Source organism: Aulostomus chinensis, chromosome 4 (assembly GCF_037954235.1).
Source record: "Aulostomus chinensis isolate RoL2024-O1b breed Wild chromosome 4, RoL_Achi_v1.0, whole genome shotgun sequence".
In the NCBI taxonomy this organism is placed as follows: domain Eukaryota; kingdom Metazoa; phylum Chordata; class Actinopteri; order Syngnathiformes; family Aulostomidae; genus Aulostomus; species Aulostomus chinensis.
Window position 1 is genome coordinate 15,124,970 of NC_141323.1, and position 23,825 is coordinate 15,148,794.

Consider the following 23,825-nt stretch of genomic DNA (forward strand, 5'->3'; position numbering starts at 1 on the left):
ATTATTGACTGCGAAGTTTGACCAGTGAAAAATGCCAAAGCCAATGTCGTGACAAAAAGAAAATGGCCGCCTCTTTCGACATAAACAAAGTCAGATGCAATAATTTGAGAAAGGAAAAAAACAAAACCATCAAAAAATAACATCAGCATGCTGCTTTTAAGAGCATATTTGAAATGACGGTTTTTATGATTTTGTTCGCTACGATCATCTCCTGATATTACCTCTCTACTTCCTCACCTTGGGGGGGGGGGGGGGGGGGGGGGTTGGGGGCGGGGTTGGGGGCGGGGTTAAGAGAAAGAAAGAAATCAGTTTACATTCTAAGCAGAAAAGTGCAAAAATACCACAAAATGTTAGAATCCAAAAAAAAAAAAGAAGAAAAAAAAAAAGGCAAGAAAAGTGGTACAGTAAATGTCTCACATTCTAAGGGGCATTGTGGGTAAATAAAACATCTATTTCACAATCATCAAGACTTGATTGTCTGTGATAAAGATATTTCTTTATATATCTATTTATATATGATATAATTACTTTTTCCAGCTTTTACTTCACTATTTACAAAGTGAACTCTTTTTTTTCGTGCGTGGGCAGAACACGTGGCACTGCATACCAGCTCGATAGATTCATGCGCACAATATATATTTCCAATTTGACATATATTTATATATATTTATTTATTCATATATATATATATATTTTAAATCCTTTCACAAACATCATAATTTGACTCACTTTACACGTAAGGAGAGGAAAAAAATAAAGTGGATGCTTTTGTTAATAAACTGGGAAAAAACAAACACGCCTTGAACTTGAACAGGAATGCTAGGTAGTGTGTTAGAAAATATACTATACTTCCGAGGACAAATTCTCATTGATTTTGAGGAGACGGATGATAAATCTCTACGCTGATATCGTAATAGAAAAATAAATACCATGTCTTCAATCTCTCATTGACAAAATGCTTTGCGAATCAATAAAACTCTGCCGATCACCCTAACTTAATGAGGACAGTTGGTGTAAAATCATCTTGGGTGGATAACTAAATAAATAAGTGAAGAACGCGTGTCCGTTCCCTGTTTCTATTCTGTGAGAATGAACGAGTGCAAGTTGTAAATCATCGTATGTGCGTGCGTGTGTGTTGATTCAGTGCTTGACCTTTAACCTCCTCAGCTACTCTGTACATCCTGTAAACATGTGTTCAATTCCTGTAAACACACAACTACATCCTCCGCTAACCCCACCCCACCCACCACCAACCCCCTCCCCGCCTCTGAGAATCCGACACCATCCCCCGCAGGTTTAGTCTCCATAGTTTTGTTTTGTTTTTTTTGTTTTTTACGAGTGGATCTGAGCGGTGCTGGCGAGCAGCTTGTGCCAGCTCACCACGCGCTTGCGCAGGTCGACCTTGTCCAGCCACACGTAGGCCTCCCCGATCAGGGTCTTCTTCACAAACTTCCCTCCGTTGGACACCAGGAAAAGCTGCCAGGGGAGGAATTGAACCACACAATAAGTTGGGCTGCGCAATTAAAATTGATAAATTGCACAACGTATTGATGAAAAAAGTCATATCTTGACTCGGGACGAACACGGAGGAGCCTAGAATGCATGAAAGTACTGGAGGTTGGAACCGATTACCGACATAATTCGTTAGCATGTCTGTCACCTGTAACGAGTGCCCAGTCGGGTTCATACAGAAGCGGAAGGTTTCATTGAACGACGGCTCGCGGTCGTGACGACACACTCTGGTCTTCTTCTTGATGATCCTTTTCTGGGTGGCGATGTTGACCACGTACAGCTTCACATAGAGATCTGCGGGCCAGCACACAAACGCAGGCGTCATGCAGCCATGCTGGCATAGCATCTGTTTTATATGTAATGTATATTTTTACTAACCTTAAAAAGACTGCATAGTTAAAAAAAAAAAAAGATTAAATCCAAACACAGAAGTGAAACTGCCTTAAAAACCTCAATATTTTACATGTAAGTGTGCTCTTAGTCATCAATAAGCTCTTCAGTTGACCACTAGAGGGCAGCACAATTGCTGAAATAAGACTTCCGTGTCAGTTGAGGAAGTAAAGGCCGGCTAACGTGCAGAAAAAACACCAAAATCCAACTTTACAAATTTCACTAAAATTGAACCTGTCTTTTATCAGAAGTTTCAAAGTGATACTTGAGGCTTTCTTGTGTTCTGATACTTTACCTGTTAATTTAAATATGATATAATAATAAGAGCTCTCTGCTACCAGGCAGGTGGTCCGGACTCTTGAACTTGTAGGTGATGTTGCGACACTGAAGAATCTCAAGGACCAGCTGCTCGCCCTCCGTCTTCATCTCCTTCTTCAGCGCAATCTTGATCTCCCCCATCACCTGGGACTTCCCTAAACACACACACACACACACACACACACACACACACACACACACACACACACACGTTTATATAACCTTCAATACATTACTATTCAGTCAATATTCCAGCAGTTGAGTAGCTGGCAAGCTAACTCACATGTTTTACTACTGTTTCTGAACATCATCATCTGAACATAATGCAGGACAGTGGTGTCAGACTTTAGGAGGAGAAAACTGATCAATACACAACTAAACAAAATAACTATACAATGTCTAACCTTCAGAGTCACTGTGTCCCATCGATGACTTCATCCCATCTGTGCCATTTGGAATCTTCCCACTGAAGAGAGGAAAATCAAAATAGTACATCATTTTAACACAACGGAGTGTGAAACGTGCCGGAGTTGTGAAGATCATTGACACATTTTAATAACACAGGTACCGATAAAAACGACTCACATTCGGGGCACCTGGAAGATGGCGCTGTCCACCTCGTTGGTCTCTCCCTCCTCCTCTAGTAGGCTGTAGGCGCTGCCGCTCAGACCACTGTCCAGTGAGGCTGCTGTGACCGGCGCGTCGCTGGATCTGTAGCTCGAGCGAGCTGTGCACAGATACAAACCACAACGATCACAATAAAGAGACAGGGATTCTGATTGTACATTCAGAAAAAATGAACAAACTCTTAGTTAACTTTGCTCAAATCTCACTGAGTTAAAAGGTGGAGTCTGCAGCATTTGTTTTAAAAAGCAAAACAAATCTGGTTCATTTGTCACTGATAGGCCTTTAGACATGTGGTGACTGTGGCAGCAGAGCTGCTGCCCTCTGCCTGAATTTCAACCCTTTTGTTTTCTTGGGGCATTTCAGGGCAGAGAGTGGGTGCAAACCCACAGTTAGCATGTCTTAATCTGAAGTTAGCTTGTCCTTGCTGGCTTTTCAGCTGATGTTTAGTACGTCCTAGCTTTTGTTTAGTGGCTGCCAGCCATCATTTAGCTTGATGTCGCCAATGTTTTTGGGTATGCTAGCTAGCATTTAGCTTGTCCACGCAGATGTTTAGTGTACAGGGTTAGGGTTAGGGTTTAGGGTTAGGGTTTAGGCTAGTCAATGTTTAGTACCTGCTAGCCAAAATTTAGCTTGTCCTAGCCAGTGTGTAGCTTCTTCCTAGCCAATAAATAGCTTGTACTAGCCAGCATTTAGCTTGCCTTTTCCAACATTTAGTGTATTCTATCTGATGTTTAGTGTCTGCTAGCTAGTGTTTGTGGTGTGCTAGTCAGTATTTAGCTTGTTCTAGCCTGCATTTAGCTTGTCCCAGTCAGTATTTAGCTTGTTCTAGCCAGCATTTAGCTTGTCCCAGTCAGTATTTAGCTTGTTCTAGCCAGCATTTAGCTTGTCCTAGTCAGTGTTTAGCCTGTTCTAGCCAATGTTTAGGATGCGCTAGCCGGTGTTTAGGGTGTGCTCACCAATGTTTACCATATGGTAGCCGATGTTTAGCTTTTCCTAGTCAGCAATTAGCTTGACAAGTGTTCAGCTTGTGATTGCAGGGATGGGGGGGTTTTTCCCCTAATGTTTTCCGATGTGGGGGTGAATGCTTCTGGTGCCATTGAGACCAAGAGGTGGAGGACCAATTTGAACGAATGCTTACAAGCCACAGTGAGCCATGCTACAGACTCTACCTTTAAAGCACACAAGGCTAATGAATAGCACTGAGGACTAGCAAGAAGCATATGGACACACTGTGTTCCAATATTTCACTCCAGACAGACAAGATAGTAATAACTCACACATGAAGCGTTAACATGAAACAGAGATTTCACATACATATGTTATAAAAGACCAAGCAGGAGGCACGTAGACCCTACTCACGTGGTTAGTCATCCATATGTATTATTTATCTTTTATCTCAGGATTTAAAGTGACTTAAAGTTTAAATGTCGTTTAAAAAAAATGCACCTTTTTTTAATTACATTTATAAAGAATTTTACTGAAGAAATGTATAGTATGTCCATGTTTTAATGTTTTTAAACTCAACATCAGTCAGTGTGAGTATGAATGTGAAGCGTGGATGTGGTGTTCAGAAGGATTCATGCCGACACACTTTTCTCTCCAGCCACTCAACACGATGATTGAAAAAGCTCACTAATACCAGTCTGGTGAAGCGAAGTGTGTGGGAGGGGGCGTCACATCCTGGTATTAGTGAACGGTGTTGATGGCTGTTGAGGAAGTGCGTCTCGCTGCATGGATCTCTGCTCGTGTGCAGCTTCCTGTCTCTCTTATTAGCTTGTAAGACTCCTCCTTTCTCTCTTTCTTTCTGCAGGTGTGCATTAGTAGTATCGCATCCTCTCTTTCTTTCACTCTCTCTTTCTCCCCCTTCCTCCATCTGTGCTTCAGTCACACGACAGAGAGGAGACTCTCGGGCTCACCTCCGGTACTCTGTGGCCTCTCTTCTGACACAGCTTTCCTGAGGGTCAGGTGTCTGCCGTCTGCTCTGCTCCCTTTGGTCGACACAACCGATGGCAGGGCAGGCAGCCAATCGGATTGGGCTCTCTGAATGGTGAGCACGCCTACTACGCTGTGTCTCTGGTGCCTCAGTGAGAGGCGGCCTCTTTGGCCTGGTTTGTTTTTTGCAGGTGAGATGTCAAAGGGGGAGGGGGGGAGGAGGTCAACGCCAGGAAACAAAGGTAATGGGTCGAAGTTCAAGAAGGAGGGAAGGAGGGAGGAGCAACATGGAGATTCAGAGAGCAGTATATCTTCACCATGGCAACCAGCTTGACTGTCAATCACATGCAGCCACAGTGTGCGGTGCACATTTGCCCCTCCCGTGTGTCACTAGGTGACGGGGTGTGCAGCGTCTACTGAGGTGCATTGTGGGTCCGGTAGTAGTTCAAACAGAAAAGTCGGGGGAGGGTGTTAGCGTACTGCATGCACAGCCATCTGAGAGGAGGAGCTTCAGACAAGCTGGGCTTTGTTTGTTAACAAAATGAAAATAAGAAAAGAATAAAAGAAAAAATATCAAAAGAGGTTAATGATATTTTAGGGAGGGGGTGGGAGTGCAACTTTCTTCTGTTTCACTGCTCAGATAAATCCAAAGTGTTGAACTTTCTCGGTGAACTCTTCTTCTTTGACTCCTTTTTGTAAGCGCTTCTCTCGACATTAAATGATGTCACAGTGCTCTCACCTCAGTTCTTTTAGTTTAATCCAAAAAGTACCTGCAGGTCATCTTTTTAGTTTTTCATATTTTACTTTAAATTAACTCAATATAACCTTCAAAAAACCTAGAAATAATGTTGTTGTCTATTATATACCGTATTCTTATTGCATTAAAAATAAGATTTAAATCCTATTTATGCTTTTGCTGGGTGAAGTCGTTAGAACCGGCCTTTATGAAGCATCCATCATGCCTTCTTGTATTCTTTTAAAGTTTGCAGCAATGTGCTACGGTACAGCAGGTGAGATGCTGCCTCTGCACACTTGTGAGTACATACAGAAGAGAAGAGAAGTGGGGGGTGGGGAGGGGGGGGACACACTGTGAGTAGGGGGGGGGGGGGTCAGAAGGTGTAAAGGGTGAGAAACTGAGACTGGAGAAAGAAACTCAAAGGAAAGGAAATTAAGAACTCAACAGAAGGTTGAACAGATGAGTGCGAGGCGGCCATGCTGCGAAGGCTTTATTTGCGTCTTGGTTTACTTGGTTGGAGGCGTTGCGGTGGCTGCTGCTGCGACTGCTGCTGGGCATCGCCCGTTGTTACGGCAGCGCCCCCGACGCTTCCAGTGCCGCTGTCCTGATGGTGTTGCCATGCGGTGCTTTTGCTGGAGCGTGAAGCACCGTGCGAGCGAGAGTGTTGGATGTGTCCGTGGCTGTGGCTTTGGCTCTGGCCCTCGGACGGGGAAGGCTTCGATGTGCCGGGGCTACTGTGAGATTTCTCGATAGTGGGCACCTGCGTGTCTAAAACAATCAGATTCACCAAATTACCAAAAAAAAAAGCCATCTTCGAGGCTGTTTCTGCACTGTCAACTATGAAGGAGTTGCTGGTCAGGGGACAACTCCGTCTAGCCAGCTTGCCTCATTATGATATCATAGCCTCCTTCTTGAATTTGATAAAGGTTTCTCTCAATGGGGGGGGGGGGGGGCATTCAAAGCCTTCCACGGCCATGTTACCCTCCGTGTTGGATAGAGGGAATCTAAGGCAAGGCCTCTGTCGCTGGGTGACCATGGCAACCAAGAAAACAGACCATGAGAAAGCAAAAAGCATGAAGCTAAAGCTAAAATGGGTGTGAGGAAAATGTGCAGAGGGAGGAGCTGCAGAGAGAGAGGAATGGGAAGGGGTGGGGCAACACTGAGGTTGGGGGACAACAGGAGAGAGAAAAAGTGACAGAAAAGAGAGAGACAGACAGACAGACAGATAGAGATGACAGAGGAGGGAAATAGAAAAAGAGAAGCAGTAGCGTACAGAGGGTGTGGACGGGAGTAAAGGTGAGAAGCGGGTGAGGGGGAAGTGGTCTTGTCCTACCCTTTGCTGGATCGGGAAAGATTCCATGGCTTCGGCTCTTAATCACAGATGATTTGGGGGAGTCTGGGTTGTCATGGGAGGAGCCGGTGGTTTTAGGGGAGGAGTGCTGGGAGGAAGGTTTAGAGGAGCTGTGTCGGCCCGGGCCTGAGTGGGATCGTCGATGGTGGTCGCCCTCACTCTGGGGCTTCAAGGGAATCCACCGTGGGACATTGTCCAGCTGAGCGGTGTTGGACAGGTCGATAAGGACCTGGAGAACCAGCGCAACAGTTTAGTACGTGTGTGCATGGTCACTGAGGTAAACAAGACCTGGCAGGAGGAGTTTACCTCTCCCAAGAAGTCATTTGAGGAGCACTTGTCGTAATCCCACACGCTCACCTCCAGAGTCTTCTTCCTTAACTGCAACACACACAAGAGTTCACACGTCCGTGCAGTACTTCATCCCGTGGTGCTGCTGTGCAGACCTACATCACGAGACTGAAGGCTACATGATGAAGACGCTCGCACCACCTGCAGATGCGTCCGGCATAAATAAAACAGGAGAGTTGCTCCAATAACTACAAGCGTGTGTCCCGCCTTAGGGGTGATTCTGAGTTTCCTTCTGGAAATGCGTCTGCATCAGCCTGGCGTTCCACACGTGCACCCCGATCTAACGTATCTCTACGTCATTCGCTGTAAAAAATCAAGACGGATAGAAAAGCGTATTCATGGAGAAACAAGCTCCTGTTTTTTGGCTCGAAGAACAAAAAAAAAAAAAAAAGAGGATACAGAGAGCAGGACCCAGGGTCGGAACGAGGCCTCACTGGCGCAAAAGATGAGGAGCCTCGTTGTGTGTCTCATTGGCAGCAACTGGAGCTTGTATACCGGAGCATCCAGAATGGCCTCGTGGTTACGAATTGCAAAGACGCAGCAGGGGTTTAAGCTAAGTGCTTATGTCTGCGTGCTATCGTACTTCCAATGTCAATGCTAACAAGCCCATGCTAAGGAAGTGTAATGTTAGCCTAGCATGAGAGCCTCTTGCTGCACTCATTGATCTGTTAATGTTTGTCTTTTTTGTTCTCTTCTTTTAAATACGTCTTTGGTTCGCAATCATGCAGACACAGCACAAGCCCCCACTCACATGCTTCTCATATCACACATTGTTTTTTTGTGCTAAATAAATCAAATAAAACCTGTCGATACCTGTTTTGCGTTTAAATTTGATTCTCATCTTGAGTTGTAAATGAACTGAATGTTGTGTTCACTCATTTGTAGCATGTCATACATGTTTAATATGGTTTGTATTTCTTTTGGTAACTTGGTTAGCCAGGTCGCTCTAAAACGATGCCAGTTTTGAATGTAATTTGTTGTGTGGGTATTTAATGATAAACCAAACTTGACCTGAACAATAAAGGATTATCATAATTTATCTTAACAGGGATAATGAAGGTCGGGAGACAATGTTCTGCCCATTATGTCCAGCAGATGGAGACATGTTACTAAATTTTGGGATTCAACCTCTTGGAATAAAGAGATATGTTGAGGCCTGAGCTTGGCCACCAAGTGATGGACCAAGAGAGCGAGTGCTCGCTACCTGCTCCAGGTGGATGTTCTTATAGATGACGGTCTGGTTCCACTCAGGGTTGAGACTCTTGCCCGCATGTTTGGACCTCCTTTTGTTTTCAGCACTAGAAAAAGAACATTACAACACGATACACAACGTCACATTGGGGCAAAAACCCTGGAGTTCTGTGAGTCACCACCACAATGCAGTGAGTTCTATATAACTAGAGCGGAGGGGGGGGGGGGGGGGTACACTGTGACGGTAGAGGAGGGGGGATGAATGTGATCCACATTGTTTCAGCTAGCACAATGCGGCGATATGGGCCTACGTGCATGAATGGTCGGGTACGATTAGGTTATGCTGCAAAAAAAGTCCATTTTAATGTCCATCGTTTAGTCTTGTAAAAATGTTTTACCATGTACATGTGAAAAAAATCACGCCAGGGAGAGGGATTGATTTGGCTTGTAAATATTTTGCTTATGACCTAAATTGAAAAAAACAAAACAAAAAAACAACAACTCCATTTCGTGTTTAAGAATTGGTCGAAATAGTGGCACTCCACTGGCTTTTTTCTTTTTTTTTCACCTGTTTGCAGGACAAAACTTTTTCAAGTGCGCTTGAAAAATGGATCTGGTAAAGACGAGAACAATCTGTATTAGAAAACGAATGAAATGAATAAAGAATGCATGGAAAGTGTGTTTTGAATGTGGCCGAGAAAAGGGGGGGGAGGGGGGGGGTGTTACACTATGATGTAGAACATTCCTGAGGGCGATTTTAGTCACAAAACAGGGACAAACTAAAGGGTTCAAAACTACAATGGTTAGGAACAAAAACACCATCTACCAGAAAACACAACAGTTAGCTGGGGGCTGTACTCATACACAAGATGGGTAATATCAAAGGATTCCACTCCTCAAAAAAATGCAACACCCTAAATATGAGGGGAACATCACCACCAACTGCACGGCTGAAGGGGTGGGGGTGGGGGGTGGGGGTGGGGTTCGATTAGTTTGTGTTACCTTCAGCAAACCCACAACCAAATTCCAACCAAAACAGAACCAAAAGGTCATAATCAGAGTGGGCAAATCACATACCTGGCGTTCTGGACAACCATGACCTGACTGAGGGGGGTCCAGCATGCATTAAATATAGAGAACAACATACAGAAACAATAGTCAGAGGGAGAGTGGGGGGGTGTCAAAGAGTGTATGTGGGAATGGGGATTTTTTTTTTTTTTTTAAATCAAGTTTGTGTGTTTAAGGAAGGGGCGAGAGCAGGGAGTTGCGGTGAACTACAGCAGCGGTTTGGATGTATGTATGTGTGTGTGTAGTGAAGGCTCTCAGATGATGTAATGTATCCCTTGGCAACCGTCGTCAAAGAGTGAACAGCTGATTGCTTCGTCACCTGTGTCCACATCATTTGGTCGCTATTTCGGGGTCATTAGCTTGAAAAGTCCACACGTGATCACCGGGTGTTTGTTAGCAGCATCTTGAAATATTTTGGATGGAATTTGATTAAATTTGATGGAAAGATAAGTAGAATGACCAACTTTGGAGGTCATCTGGATCAAACTATAGAAGCTGGGTCCTCTAGACTGCTGTAGCCCGTTAGCTTGTTGTCACTATTAGCTCTATATCTCTGACATGGCACTTTGGTCTGTGTTTTGGTCTTTGTTTTTTTTCCCCTGTTCTTACTTGTACTTTCATATTTGTTTTATGTACTATTCTTTTCTATCGGCATACTCCATTACAGCTCAAAGCTGTCAACTCTCTCTTGGCTCTCAGGAAACGCTGCCGTCTTTGCTGGTGCAACCGACATAACATTCCTCCGGCACTAATATACTGCAACACCGGGTTAAAAGACTAAGGTTTTAGATTCTGAAAAAAATCATCTTGACTGTATTCTGGAGCTTTGAAAATATCTGCACAAATTTTGATGTATTGTCGTGAGTCTGTGTATTTTAATAACTGGGATAAGTATTCAGCTTCCCTACTGGATTATTTATTTATGTTTTTGGAGCCGCTGGGAAGAAAATTTATACAATTTTTTAAAATTCTGCATCCGTGTGGATGCTCGTATTTTTACAAATACTCTTCTCAGCTGACTTCTGATGTACTTTAACCAAACTCAAACAAGTTTAATTTCATGGTTACTGTGGATTTATCCAATATTTGCAACCAGTTGTTTCACTGCACGACCTTCATGTGGTTGCCAGGAGCATCTGACAGCAGCTGTGACAGTTTCGGTGTATATACACACACACACGAAGCATATACACGAATATGTGCACACACACATGCGCTTAAGTGTTTCCGTAACCACTGAGAGTAGGGCGGGCTGGAGTGCTTGCTTTAACCCTTACTCTGCCTCGGTAGGTGTTTGTATCTGTGAAGAGTGACGTCTGCAAGCTCACAGCCTCACGTTAGTGCTTTTCTAACTAAAGCTATCCCGGGAACAAAAAAATAAAAAATTTAAAAAAGAAAGAAAAAATAACAACCAACACACACTCTCTGAGGGCAACAGCAGCAGCAGCAGCAGCAGCAGCAGCAGCAGGAGCAGCAGAGAAGGTGGGAGAGTCAATTACACTGAGTGCAATTACAGTGAGAAGGGAGCCCTGAACTTATGAGCTAGTGTGGATCGTATTACCAGTAAATACGAGAGCTATTGATTTTGACTGCACCTGAAGTGGAAGAGGGGCTACGTCGTCACTATCAAACACACTACTATTAACTAAGTATTTTACATAATGCTTTTGTCATTCTGCAGCGCTAAGAGGCTGACGGAGCCTGAAACAGGGTGTTTAAATCAGGTGCGTTTAATACCGATATCAAAGAGAAGGAATCTGCCACGCATACAACGATGACACGATGAGCCAAAACCAATCGTAACTCAACTAGAAAGCGAAAGGAAATCATTTTTAGCCTTTGAAACTCGCTGCCTGTGTTGAAACAACATTTCACACGAGGGAGGTATTCTCTCCTACGCTGACCCATCTCCTAGTTCTCGGAGCTGTGCTTGCAGTTTTCATGCCCTTGACTCACCCTCTCCCTGGTAGCAGATACACCTTAACAAATGGGTCGGAGTAGCCGTTGTTGTCCCGCGGGGCGAGGTTTCTAGCCTGCAGGACGTGAACGATCAAGTTGCCCAGCTGCTTGTCGTAGTGGATTTGAAGCTTCAAGAGGGAGAAGAAGAAGGAGAATTAGCATGTTGGATTACAACCGACTTTGAAGCATTTATTGATGAGAGATTAGATGAGGAAATGGATTCATGTCCAAAAATTTATAGTTGGTTTGTCTCCTATTTTGGTTCTATTTCGATTCAATGTTTCTGAAATGGTATGGACAAAGACATTAATTTAATTACATTAAAAAAAAAAGGCACAGCATTCGTTCTTTCGTCGTTGGTACTGACCTGTAAGTCTCCAGAGATTGGATGGGACTGAGTCTTTGTTCCCTCTGCAGTCTGTAAGATAGGACGGAATCACGATGAGCTATTCTTAAAAATAATAACAACAATAGTAATGATAATTATTATTAATTATTATTATTATAGTTTTAAGTAGTAGTTTATTTTAATCCTGTGTTTCAACCACCAAAAACTCAAAAAAAAATCTGTCAATATGCAATAAAAAGATTATTGAACGTATTCACTACAAATCAGTTCAAACTACTTTTTTTTTCATTAACTCCTTGCCACTTGAAAGGTTTTCTTTAACCTCAACAGAGTTCAACACAATTTATTCTAATCACCAAGAACATTCCATAAATTTAAGTCCAAGACCTGAAACACTTCTCATATTTCAGACATCTCCTCATATCATTTCTCTCTTTATAAAAAAAATAAATAAATAAATATATATATATATATATTTTATATATATATATATATATATATATATATATATATATATATATATAAAATATATGGCTTTAATTTATGGCTCCTAAAAGTATTTCCAACATTGTCAATTACACAAATTCTTTCTCATAATTTTGAGGTACTTGAACCAATAAAAAAAAAGAAAGAAAAGCTCTCTGATGCGTACAACTGTGAGTAGGAAAGTGGGCTACGGACTAAATATAGATCTTCCCACTGGCCTTGCTGCTGTGGCGCTTCTTGCTGACGGAGGGCGATCCTGGCTGTCCGGGGCTGGAAGTTGCTGACGTGGTGACCGGCAGGCTAGCTGAGGAGGTGGAGGAGGGAGCCTGCTGCTGAGACACCTTCTGAAGCTCAGCCGCGAGTTGCTTTGGGTCAACACCCGGAGACCTGGGGGGTCGGTCACCTGGAGGAGGGCGGGGTTGGGGATGGGGGTGTGTGTCACACCAGAGCATCATTGTACCGATAAAGTACCCAAGAGTTCACCCAGAGTCAGACGCTGATAATTGTTTCCATTAAATCATAAACCTTCCGTTCACCGTGTCTCTGCTTTAATGTCTGGACATCAAAGCTCTACAGTGTGCAACCTCTTTTAAGTTATGCAAGGCAGAGCGAATCCCAGATGAAAGCAATGTAAGCAGAAAAAATCGGAAAGAGGCAAACATTCACCGGAATATGATGAAGAGGCAGGAAAGAAGTGCAGCACACAGACTAGGGCTCACCTTTACTGTGCTCCTGGAAATCCAGGTGCTGGGAACCTTCAGACTCAGCCAGCATGTTGAGATCGCTGAAAGATGAAAGCAACGTGTGATGTCATTTCTAAAAATTCTGATAATTGAAACGGGACATAAGCAAAGATTAAAATGAGAAAAATACAGGCAAAAAAAGAAAACGGGACCGATTCCTTGGAGTATGAATAAAATCCTGGATGTATTGAAAGCTAGCGATCGTGATTTCCTACTAAATTGGAAAATCAGGTACGACTTTGAATTAAATGCGATTGGATTTAAAGGAAAAATCCTGATAACTCTTGAAAAAAAATTAAAGAAAAGGGTGACTGGATTACGATCAATCAAAAACAGAGATTAAGTTTGTATACTCACAGTCTGACACACACTTCCGCCTCACTACACGAATGCCCGACAAGCCCTTGCACCTCTTCGTAGGTTTTCCCTGTCAGGGGAACACCATTCCACTCCAGGACTTGCATTCCTACGGAAATTATGCGCAAGCACAAATGAATGTCTTTTGTACCATAAACTCTAAAGTGCCAAAATTGAATGGTAAAGTGGGAAGCCGATCAATTCCCAGCAGGTTCAGGATCGACAATCTACACTTTGATGATCTGATGAGAGAAAACCAGCTCTGATTGTTGGAATCAAACATGTGTATCACACCGAAAGTCAAAACTGGATAGAGAAAATCTGGTGGCAACAGCTGCTCATAGGACTCTCAGGGTGTTTCCACAGCTATCGTTCACTTGGTCTTATGAGTTTGTTATACTGGAGCACTTCCCCCTTGATTTGGTTTATATCCACAAATAGAAAATTCCAAGTGAATGGTGGTCAGATGTGTCTTGGCTGGACTGCAGGAGAGGATAGGACAAGCAGCTCCTACACATTCTGAACAAGGTCTAACCACTTTTCTAGCATATTCCTTTCATTTTTAACCCAACAAAAACCCAAAACACTTAACTTCAAATGCATTGTTTGGAAACTAACCAAGGCCACCTCTTCAACAAGGTCTTGGGTCACTTGTTTGGTGTGTTTTTGGGGCTAACCGAGAGTTCACAAGTGCCCAAATGAACAACAAAAGGCTGAAAATACAACAAAATTAATCCGGTTTATTGATCACTTCTGGGCCTTTTGAAATGTGTGGTGGTGTCTAGGTCTGTAGAGCCGCTACCTGTATTTAAGTTTTGGCTTGACATTACTGAAGAGTTGACGTGTATCTTGTCTCAGCTGGTGGTTAGCTTGCCCTGACCGACATTTAGCATCTGCTAGCTGGCAGTTAGCTTTTCCTTGCCAGCATTAAGCATGTGTTAGCCAGAGGTTAGCTTGTCCTAGCTGGAGTTTAGCTTGTGCTCACAGATAGTTATCTTGTCCTAGCTGGCATTTAGTGTGTGCTAGCTGGTGGTTAGCCTGTCCTAGCTGGCATTTAGTGCGTGCAAGCCAATTAGTGATAAGTCATAGCTGACTGCAGGGCTGGCTCGGGGTGTTCATGCAGTCAGGTGCAGGGGGGAAGTACACCTCTGGCGCATTTCAGCGCAGAAGGAGTGGCCCAATTCGTGTTTACAAGCCACAACAAACCATGCTGCAGGCTCTACTTTTAAAGACGTCTCAGAGAAGAGACTGACCGTCTATTTATCGTTAAGGAAATTGTATACAAATTCACACAGCACAGCAAAACCACTCCACCGCCCCTCAGCACACCAGCAGGACTTACACAGTTTGAAACAGCTCATCAGGAGGGTCTTCTGTTTGCGGCGATACTCTCTGGCTGCATGCATGAGTGACAGGGAAGCTACTGTAGTTTCACCCTGATATTCTTCAGTTAACTGTTCACACGGTGTATGGCTTGTGAAATGTCAATTTCAGCAGACAAACAAGCGCACACACACTCTGTCAGTGGGGCCTCTCTATGCCTGTTGAACCTGACAGCATTTCCACATATTCACACCCCGGAGAGTGAGACACTGTGTTCCCACTGGCAGATCCAAAACACTTTGCAGGCATTCCGCAGTGTTGATGATGACAGGGTTATGGGTGTTATGGTGGAGTTGTTCTGGCGGTGAACCGCACCGCAGATCCATCTTGACTCTTAAAACGGAAGAAATCATCAACGGCTTTAAACGATAAAATTGTCAGATTTCTGTGTTTAGATAAAAATGGACTCTACAGTCGTAAAAGACGAGCGAAACAGTAAAATTGAAGCAAGCTCACCAATTTACAACATCAAAGTCGAGAAGAGTTCATTGGGAGTGTCACTGCATATGTGAAAGAAGTTGTTTAAAGTCTTTTGCTGCTGCAGAGGAAACTGTAGGAACTCTTATACATTTGTTGGTTGGGGTGAAAGACTTCAAGGTGGGCAGTAGCAGAAGATGTTCTGGGGAGCCTTACAGAACGCTGGCAGTGTTCTTAAAACATTCTTTTTTGGTTACGAGGGTCCCAAAGCTCAAACTTCCAACACGATGTAAAGAGAACCTTACTTGGGATGTAAAAAATAAAGAGCATTTCAACGTGGTTCTCTGTTGGTCATATGAAAATGTTCCGGTTTGGACAGATTGCACTGAAAAGTTCCCCAGCTGCAATACTAGTTTCCAAAAGAACATCTCTGTGGGTGGACACTGCCTTGTAACGTTCCTAGTTTTTTGTAAAAGGTGATATTCGTTATTTGGCAGATGTTCGAGGAGCATTCAGGATGTTCTGGTAACTTCTAAGGGGTAGTTCAGAGGCACGTATACAGAACGTTCCCTCTGGTTGTCTAAACTATAATCTAAAACATTAGCAGAGGCTAGTAGTGGTAGTTTGAGTTGCACGTTTCAAAAAAACTGCTATAAAAATAATCCATCCATCCATTTTCTAAACCGCTTATCTGTTAAGGGTCGCGGGGGGGCTGGAGCCTATCCCAGCTGACACTGGGCGAGAGGCGGGGTACACCCTGAACGGGTCACCAGTCCGTCACAGGGCCAACAGGAGCGATTAGGGGTCCAGTATCTTGCTCAAGGACACTTTGACATGGTCTCCGGGGGATGTGACAATCAAACCAGCGACCCTTTGGTTGTTCGATTGCCATTCGACCTCTGAGCCATGCCGCCCCTGCTATAAAAATAAGGATTTTTCACAATTATTATTGTTGCTGTTATGGTGACATTAAAGAAACCTTTATGGGAACTTAACAGAACATCCTAAACGTTACCAGAACACTGTCAATGTTCCCTGAAAATCCTCTAAACATCCTCTTCCAGCCTTTTAAAGAACACTTCCAGTACGCAGACGTTGGATGTCAGAATCTGTATATATAATAAGATATTCATGTGTAGCTATTTGATGTCTTTTAAATAAGGAGAGGAAACGGAGTAGTTGTGGACTCACATGTTTTCACATCATCTACTGTACAATACTACTACTCTGGGGTAAACGACAAATGCAAACACCCCCCATATAATCACACACAAACACACTGAATTTTCTCACTTAGAACCCTTTTGTGATGACATGCTAATAAATGGAGGGAGAATCACCGGAGAAATGGTGATGCATCGTGTTTTTTTTTCTTTTCAGGAAGTGGAGGGAGACGCACAGAAGAGAACGTGTGAAACAACTCGCCCACACTCAAACACCGAGAGACGGATGGAGCGCCGCACAAACTGGGCAGCATTTACTCCTCCATCCCGCTCCCACCAACCATCTATAGATCACCAGTGTGATAACTTAAAAAAAAAAGAAAAAGAAAACAGGAATGAGGTCAAAGCTTTACCAGTCATTTTTTCTCTGACACCTTAAATGTGACTCCACACTGAGAATAAAGGCGACTAGGTGTAGATGGATGGACAGAGAGGGTGAGAGGGGTTAAGCGTTCCCAGACTCCCCAAGTGTGGAATCAATAACCCCTCCTGAAAAGTGTTCCTGCTCAAATACCACGTAGCAATTCATCCTGAGGCCGCGTCAGCGAGAGGTGAGCAGGGCTGGAATCAAAGGTCACGTATCTGTGGGTTACTGCTCACTGGCTACCGGGGTGATAATAACTAACTAGACAGTAACGAGAGAATAATGAGCTTCCAAATATACACGTAGGTGATGACACAAGCAGTTGCTTAATCATTTATATTCATTCATTTGATATTTGTTGTGCTGTAATAGACTCCGTCTGTATTTTGTGTGTCGTTTTAGGAAAACTATTTATCGATTTGCATCACTGTAATTTAGAACTGTCTCTCAACTGATCTACCTGGTTAAATAAAGATCAAGAAATTGTAAGGAGTAAGAAAATTCTGATATTGATTTACTGACCGATTTTATATACACACACACACAGTATGTGTATATATATATATATATATATATATATATATATATATATATATATATATATATATAATCAGCCACACAGATAGATTGGTCAGTCCCTGCTTAAGTCTGCTGCTTCTTAGACTCTCTGTCCGTGAACTTTCCATTTTTTGCTTTAATTATTCATGAAGATAATGAGTCTGTAACCAGAAGGCAATGAAAGTAGATGACCTGTCAGCAGTAAGAGAATTTACGCAGATAAAACACAGGAATGCTCTGAGAAAATATTGAACAACATATGTATCAATATTTAAAATGTTTTATTTAATCCTCAATTGAAGTGTCAGATTTCCCCACAGCGTGGAGTTTAATTTGGTAAATCGTCTTACCTTCAAGGATCTTTCCTGTCTGTTCTGCAGCTCCACCGGGTAGAACTTTGGCGACGTACGCTCCGATGTCTCCATTACTGCCTGGAACCTCTTTTCCTCCAACAATACGGATACCCAGACCATTTCCTGGTCGGAAGCAAAAGCAAAATCGGATGATTCCTAGAGGTACATAAGTTAATTGTTGTCTGTGTGTTACTGTCCTACGTTGGGTCACACATAAAAGGCCCTCACCTACTCAGAGCCAGAACCTTCCTCCTTCTACATCGTTTAAGTATTAAGTAAGAACAAAAATCCTCAGGCAATCCTGCACTCGGCCTTCATTAACAAACAAACACAAAAAGCTTCCTTTGTTGGCCGTTTGTTAATTGCGCTAGATAATCCTGAGTGTGAGGGATACGCCATTTTGAGCATGGCAATGACTGATGAGTATGGAGAAGAGCCAAATAAAATGCGACGCCAGGAAATGAAATGTCTGCCTGCTTTGAGCCTGGAGGAACAGAGTGATGGAACAGGGTGCATCATTTGCCAGTTTGTCGAGATTTGGCACGAATATCAAGAAAATAAATTGCATGATGCACACTCGTCATGCTCTGGAAACCCTGATGAGACATTATATTGCACATTAATGTATACTGTCATAATCATTTTAAATCTAGTTTATGAGCACTTCTATTCTGCAGAGGCTTTACGGTGAATATGTGCTGCAGTCAGTAAGCAACGGGGTCAATAAAACCTCATGCATGCGTCACAGTCAATTACACATTAGCTTGTGATGCACCTCCATCTATTGTTGGCATGCTATTGTGATTTTAATTGAATGAAATGTGGTAAATTGTGGTACTTTACCTGAGACACTGCGGTCTTTGGGATCCCTCTGCAGTTTGACCCTGAGGTGAGGGAAGGGGTAGTACTGGCCTTTACCCTGTGGCCCACACACAAGCGAGATGTCATGTATGTACACAGTGAATGGAAAACTATTGAGAAATCATTGCAAAGTGGTACTAGCAGTAGATACCCAGGTGACTGGATAGGGGTTTATGGCCGTTCATACCTGTCTCTTCTCTTGCCCGTTCTCCGATCGTCCATCTCTGGGTTTATCGAACCAGTCCGTCTCTTCCCGTCTTAAGTGGTAGGCTTCAGTTACCCAAACAAAACAACAACAACAAAAAAAGACGCAGTACCAGTCCGTCATCATCCTACTACAAGAGTCAGAGGATTTTCCTCAACGTGAATTACATGCTGTTAAGAACAATTTTATGTATGAAAAGACAAGTTGCGAATGTTATAGCAGAACTCAAGCGCTAGAAAGAATTATTTGATGTTCTTGTTAAGAGAGAATAATGATAAGCAACATTGTCACAGGTACTGCAAAATAAAAATGCAGCAGGACTGAGCATGAATAAAAAAGTATTAGTACAATATGTAGAGTAGTATCATCTTTAGTGTGGTTGTTGTTTATGAATGTAAATGTTGGGTATGTTTGTATTTGTCATTATTCTCCAATGTTATGAAGGTGGATTCATTGTTTCCATAACATTTTGAAGTTGGAAAATAATTTAAGAAATTGTGAACTATGTAAATTTTGAATAATTCATTTATCAATTCTCCATTTTCAAAGTGGTTCAAACCTCCCCAACATTTAACCATCATTGTATGAGAATGTGAGTTTGATTTGTGGTTGCAGGTCAGTGTGTTAGCTCGTGGATAACTAGAGAACTGAACTAATACTCTACCATGGGCCGCATCGTCTCTGTTCAAAGCCATCAGGGAATCACTTAGGGCTGTAATCAAGGCAAATGAGTTTACACTGCAAAATGCTTGGATCCATATGAATATTATTATTAAGAATTAATTATCCTGCATTCAAGAAAATCAAGACCTGGGATCTATGAACGTAGAAACTAAAACAGACACATTTTTGCTTTCATTAAAATATGATTGGAACCCCATGTGATGCTTTAAATGCTCTGAATATATAACTTATTACAGCTCGCCGTAAGACATATATATGACAGTATATTCGCTAAGAAGAATGAACACAAGTGAAATGATAGAAAAAATTTGGTTGATAGTTGTTGGTCCTAACTTGACAGAATGTGTAGTCACATGTTTATGCAAATTGATGTTCCTGCAAAAACTGTCTTCCATCCTGCTGTAATGGGGTACTGTTCCACACATACTGCAAAAACAAGACTGACAGAACAATCTGACATAGCTTTCATTTATAGAATGTACAGAGAAAAGTGGGGAAAAAATGTAAAATAGGCATGGGTTTTTCTTTTTTGTCTTGTCCAATTTTAATTTCTATTATCATTTTCAGAAAAGTAAAGGAAAATTCAAGAGAATAGTAACAGAGAATATACTTTTAGATACAGGACAGCGTCAAAACGGGATAGGCTTAATTTACTTCATGCAACGAAAAGAGTTACGGTGCATTAAAAAACATACAAGCAAGTATTCACGACAAAACATGCAAGTGGAAGTTTTATATTTATTACACACACACACACACACACACACACACACACACACACACACACAACTGCAACCAAAATTCATATATTTCACACAGAAACAATCATCTACCGATAGCTCAAACTCACAATTATTATCTTGCTTTAAACTATTTTTGTAGGAATATAATTCTATTATGTACTACAATTTGGACAGAATATATTTTGTATTTATTTTTGGTAATGTGTAAATACAAAACACGCCGATAATGCCCATTATCCATGTCAGTCTTAACTGTTGACAGTCTTCTATTATCATTGTGTGCTACATTACAATTCAAAGAGTAACCATCAAAGAACTAGTTAAAGTGACATCATTCTGTACCAACCGAGTAAATTGTGCAAGAGAGGGGAGGCACTTTTTCAGTGTATCTTGGGTGAGGAAACATCATTTTCTAAATCTGACACAAGTTCTGAGGGATGACAGCGCTAGCGGGTTTTGAGTGGATCTGAAAATGTGATTTCAGATTCAAACCTTCATTTCTCGGGTGTCGAAAAAAAAAGGCTACAAATGACAGCATGCTTAAAATAAAAAGCACACTGCCACAAGTGAAACAGAAGAAAATCCTCCCTCACAATGAAGCAGAGTTTTACAGTACAGTGTCATGCAGTGAACAACAGAGGAAAATGGTTCACGTTATCAGGGATGCAGACAAAAACAAAGGGCATGCATAAAGACAATGTTCCAGCATGCCCTAGAAGATGTGTAACAAGATGTACAAAGGCATGCATGCGTACCAGCTCGATACACTTTGACCAATTGTACTGACACCACGAAAGAAAGATACATTCACCAATGTACAGGTCAAACGAGAACGTGCAGATGTTCAATACACAAAAACTGATGCTATATGTATTTTATTATCAAATGCATGCAAGACAAATGATAAAGACGATAAGGAAAGAGGAACAATGTGACAAGTCTGTTTTTTACCTTCGCTATCTGACATGGTTCCCTGAAGGTCATCCAACAGCACATAACCCCTACCCCTGGTTGGCTCCTCCCTGATATGTTGCTGCTGCTGGGAATCCTGTAAGGATAAACAGGAACCAAACTGGTCCCTCGAGTCAGCTGAGATGGGTGGGAGAGGTCCTGCTGAAGCACGAGCCATGCCCATTGGCTGACCAACAGGACTTAATGGACTCTCTTCCTCTGAGTTCTGGGCTACTATGGGTATTCGGCCACGCCCGCTTTGCACGATAGGGAGGCTTGTAGGTTTGGTACGACCAGAAGGGGTTTGATAGCTTGATCCATCTCCAGATGTTTCACCATCCCCCTTGAGCCTCAACGAGGAGCTGGAAGGGTCTCTTTTGATGGACAAGTCCAAGCCGTAGCAAGACGTAGGCCTGGATGAGGGTCTTGAGCGACTGCCACTGGGATAGGCAGAGTCCAAGCCCAAGCTTTGACCCAAGTTTAGTGATCCAGCCAAGTTAGCCCCCAAAGTTGACCCAAGGTATTTCTGCTGTTCAACAATATTCTTACGAAGGCCAAAGGTAATTTCATCCTGCATGAGTCGGCTGGATCTTGGGGACGAACTGGTCGATCCAAGATAGCTGGTATAGTCAGTCTCCAAGCCTCTGCTTTCTGTAATAGAGGAGTACTTGGAGGAGATCTTAGGCTCCAATAATGGAGTCTTGTGTTTTTGGTACAACATGGATGCTGGGAGTTGTTTAGCCGCCTGCTTCTCCAGAGTAAGTCGACTGATGCTGTACTTTTCTGACTTTGGATAGTGTCTTTGGGAGTAACTTGAGACACCAGAACTTGGGGTGTAGTAGTGCTGTGAGAGACCTGTCAGCTGTTCTAAGTTTTCTGTCCCACCTGTACTTCTTCTAAACTCTTGCTTGAGTTGCTGCTTCAGGAGTTTCAGCTCGTAGGGTTCTTCCATTGCATCTTCTTCATCAGGTGTCTTTCCATATGTATGAAGTCTGGAGGTAGACCCCAGATAGTCAGTAGACCCCAGATCTGCAGCACTCCTGTGCAGCAGCTTCTCTGCCTTAGCTAGCTCTCTCTCAGCAAGACTGTAAGATGACGACAAACCTGTAGAACCCTTAGCTAGTTCTGCAGCATCTTCCAGAAGCAAGTAGCTCCGAGGTGTATGGTGATCAACATCAGTGTAATAGGAATCAGAGACAGCTGACATGGGACTACCTGCTATACTTCCTACCTCCAATGCTCTGAGGTCAAGGTGGTTGCCATATTTGTCATATTTAACTCCTAGAAAAGCTGATGATGTGGGATCAGGCTGGCGGCTAATGACATCATATTTAGTTGCATCCAACTCTGAGAGGAGAGCTGCCTGTCTTGCAGCCTTCTGCTGTAGCAGGAGCATCTGGTGATAACTTTGCTGCTGGGAGCTAGTGAGCGAAGGGACAGAGGAGTAGATAGAATGTGACTGGTACGACTGAGGACTCTGGTAGAGGGACTGCTGGTATTGGCTTTGAGGGTATTGGTACTGGGAGTATTTTCCATATTCATGCTTGGTTTGAGGTGGGACAAAGTCATCCAATTCTGACTGAGGAGCTGTCCTGGGGCGTTCAAGACCATGTTCTTCAATCTCCTCATCTTCCCCACCACTGCGCCCGCCTCTAGTCTCTCTGATGTTGCTAACCTCACTGTCCGACATGTAGTCTCTGTCCTCAGCAACACTCTGTAAATAGGCCCTCTCTCTCTTTTCTCGCTCCTTCAGTAGAGCATCTTTTCTACGATTGATGCCCATCTCCAAATACCTAAGCTTGGCATCAATTTCTTTCTCTTCTTCATCAAGCTCTGCTTGTCGTTTGCGGAGCTTGGAGGATTCGCGCTCTACCAGATCTAGCTCACGATCAATGTCTTGTAGAATCTTGGCACGTGCCATGTTTGAATTGCGGCACATCCTTCGGCGTGCAGAACCAGTGCTATATGCTGTCTGGCCACTGGTTGTTGACTCATCCTCTGAGGGTGGATTGGGTAGAGTCCTCTTCACCTTCTTTTGAGTGCCTGTTGGTGTACTACCTGAGCCCTTAGCCTGTAGAGTAAACAAACAAATAATGCGCTAAGACTGTGGGATCTCAACAGTCTTCTTAATCCTCAAAACAAATGAGTCAGCTAGGAACATGGTCCTCTTACTTTGAAAAATGTCTGTGGCTGTGCCTGTCAGAATTGAAGTATTCCGATTAGAAAGGGGCCTGTTTTATGGCATCAATATGAAATACGGACCTACATGTACATATGTATGCACCTGTATGAAAGATGCGACTCAGTTCAAATTTGTTTCTCATCACACCTTGAGAGTCCCAGGGGAGCATTCCTGGCCATAAATGTCACCACTGTTCTCCAAATTGTAAACTCCTGTGGTCTCAAAAGATGTAATTTATTCACATTAAGGATATCTGACAGCTCAATATTTTCCTGCAAGCTCAGCTTATTTTCTAGCCTATTATGTATGTATGAGATTCTTAACAGTGAATTGCCCAAGCAGAAATCTGACTTCCATACCACAAGAGCAAGAAGCACCACAGAATGAAAAGTGGATACGCATAACCTTTCATTTCCTCTTATGCCCCTATACTGAAATCAAAGTAGAGCTTGACACATTACTTCAAATATTACTTAAATTGTGAAGGACATAAAGGCAGAAATGCAGAAACTACAGCTTTTGATCTAATTGATG

At 42.8% G+C, this 23,825-nt stretch overlaps 1 protein-coding gene across 6 annotated transcripts in view; it reads right to left on the reverse strand.

Annotated features, from left to right (window-relative positions):
• Positions 1-261: 261 nt before the first annotated feature.
• The window catches only part of pcloa (piccolo presynaptic cytomatrix protein a), a 59,438-nt gene continuing 35,874 nt past the window's right edge, over positions 262-23,825 (reverse strand). For 3 of the 6 annotated variants that reach the window (XM_086202020.1, XM_086202015.1, XM_086202021.1), the window contains exons 7-27: positions 21,110-23,180; positions 19,396-19,443; positions 18,714-18,796; positions 18,509-18,584; positions 17,663-17,788; positions 13,368-13,476; positions 12,987-13,051; positions 12,486-12,670; positions 11,800-11,850; positions 11,430-11,560; positions 9,483-9,509; positions 8,419-8,512; positions 7,173-7,244; positions 6,849-7,095; positions 6,026-6,283; positions 4,764-4,952; positions 2,806-2,947; positions 2,625-2,686; positions 2,241-2,375; positions 1,661-1,806; positions 262-1,476 (exon numbers count right to left, since the gene is read on the reverse strand). In XM_086202020.1, coding sequence (XP_086058146.1) covers positions 1,333-1,476; positions 1,661-1,806; positions 2,241-2,375; positions 2,625-2,686; positions 2,806-2,947; positions 4,764-4,952; positions 6,026-6,283; positions 6,849-7,095; positions 7,173-7,244; positions 8,419-8,512; positions 9,483-9,509; positions 11,430-11,560; positions 11,800-11,850; positions 12,486-12,670; positions 12,987-13,051; positions 13,368-13,476; positions 17,663-17,788; positions 18,509-18,584; positions 18,714-18,796; positions 19,396-19,443; positions 21,110-23,180 — 4,461 coding nt within the window. In that variant the 3' untranslated portion in view covers positions 262-1,332. The remainder of the gene's footprint in view (positions 1,477-1,660; positions 1,807-2,240; positions 2,376-2,624; positions 2,687-2,805; positions 2,948-4,763; positions 4,953-6,025; positions 6,284-6,848; positions 7,096-7,172; positions 7,245-8,418; positions 8,513-9,482; positions 9,510-11,429; positions 11,561-11,799; positions 11,851-12,485; positions 12,671-12,986; positions 13,052-13,367; positions 13,477-17,662; positions 17,789-18,508; positions 18,585-18,713; positions 18,797-19,395; positions 19,444-21,109; positions 23,181-23,825) is intronic. The other 3 variants (XM_086202017.1, XM_086202016.1, XM_086202018.1) reach the window with 3 other exon arrangements.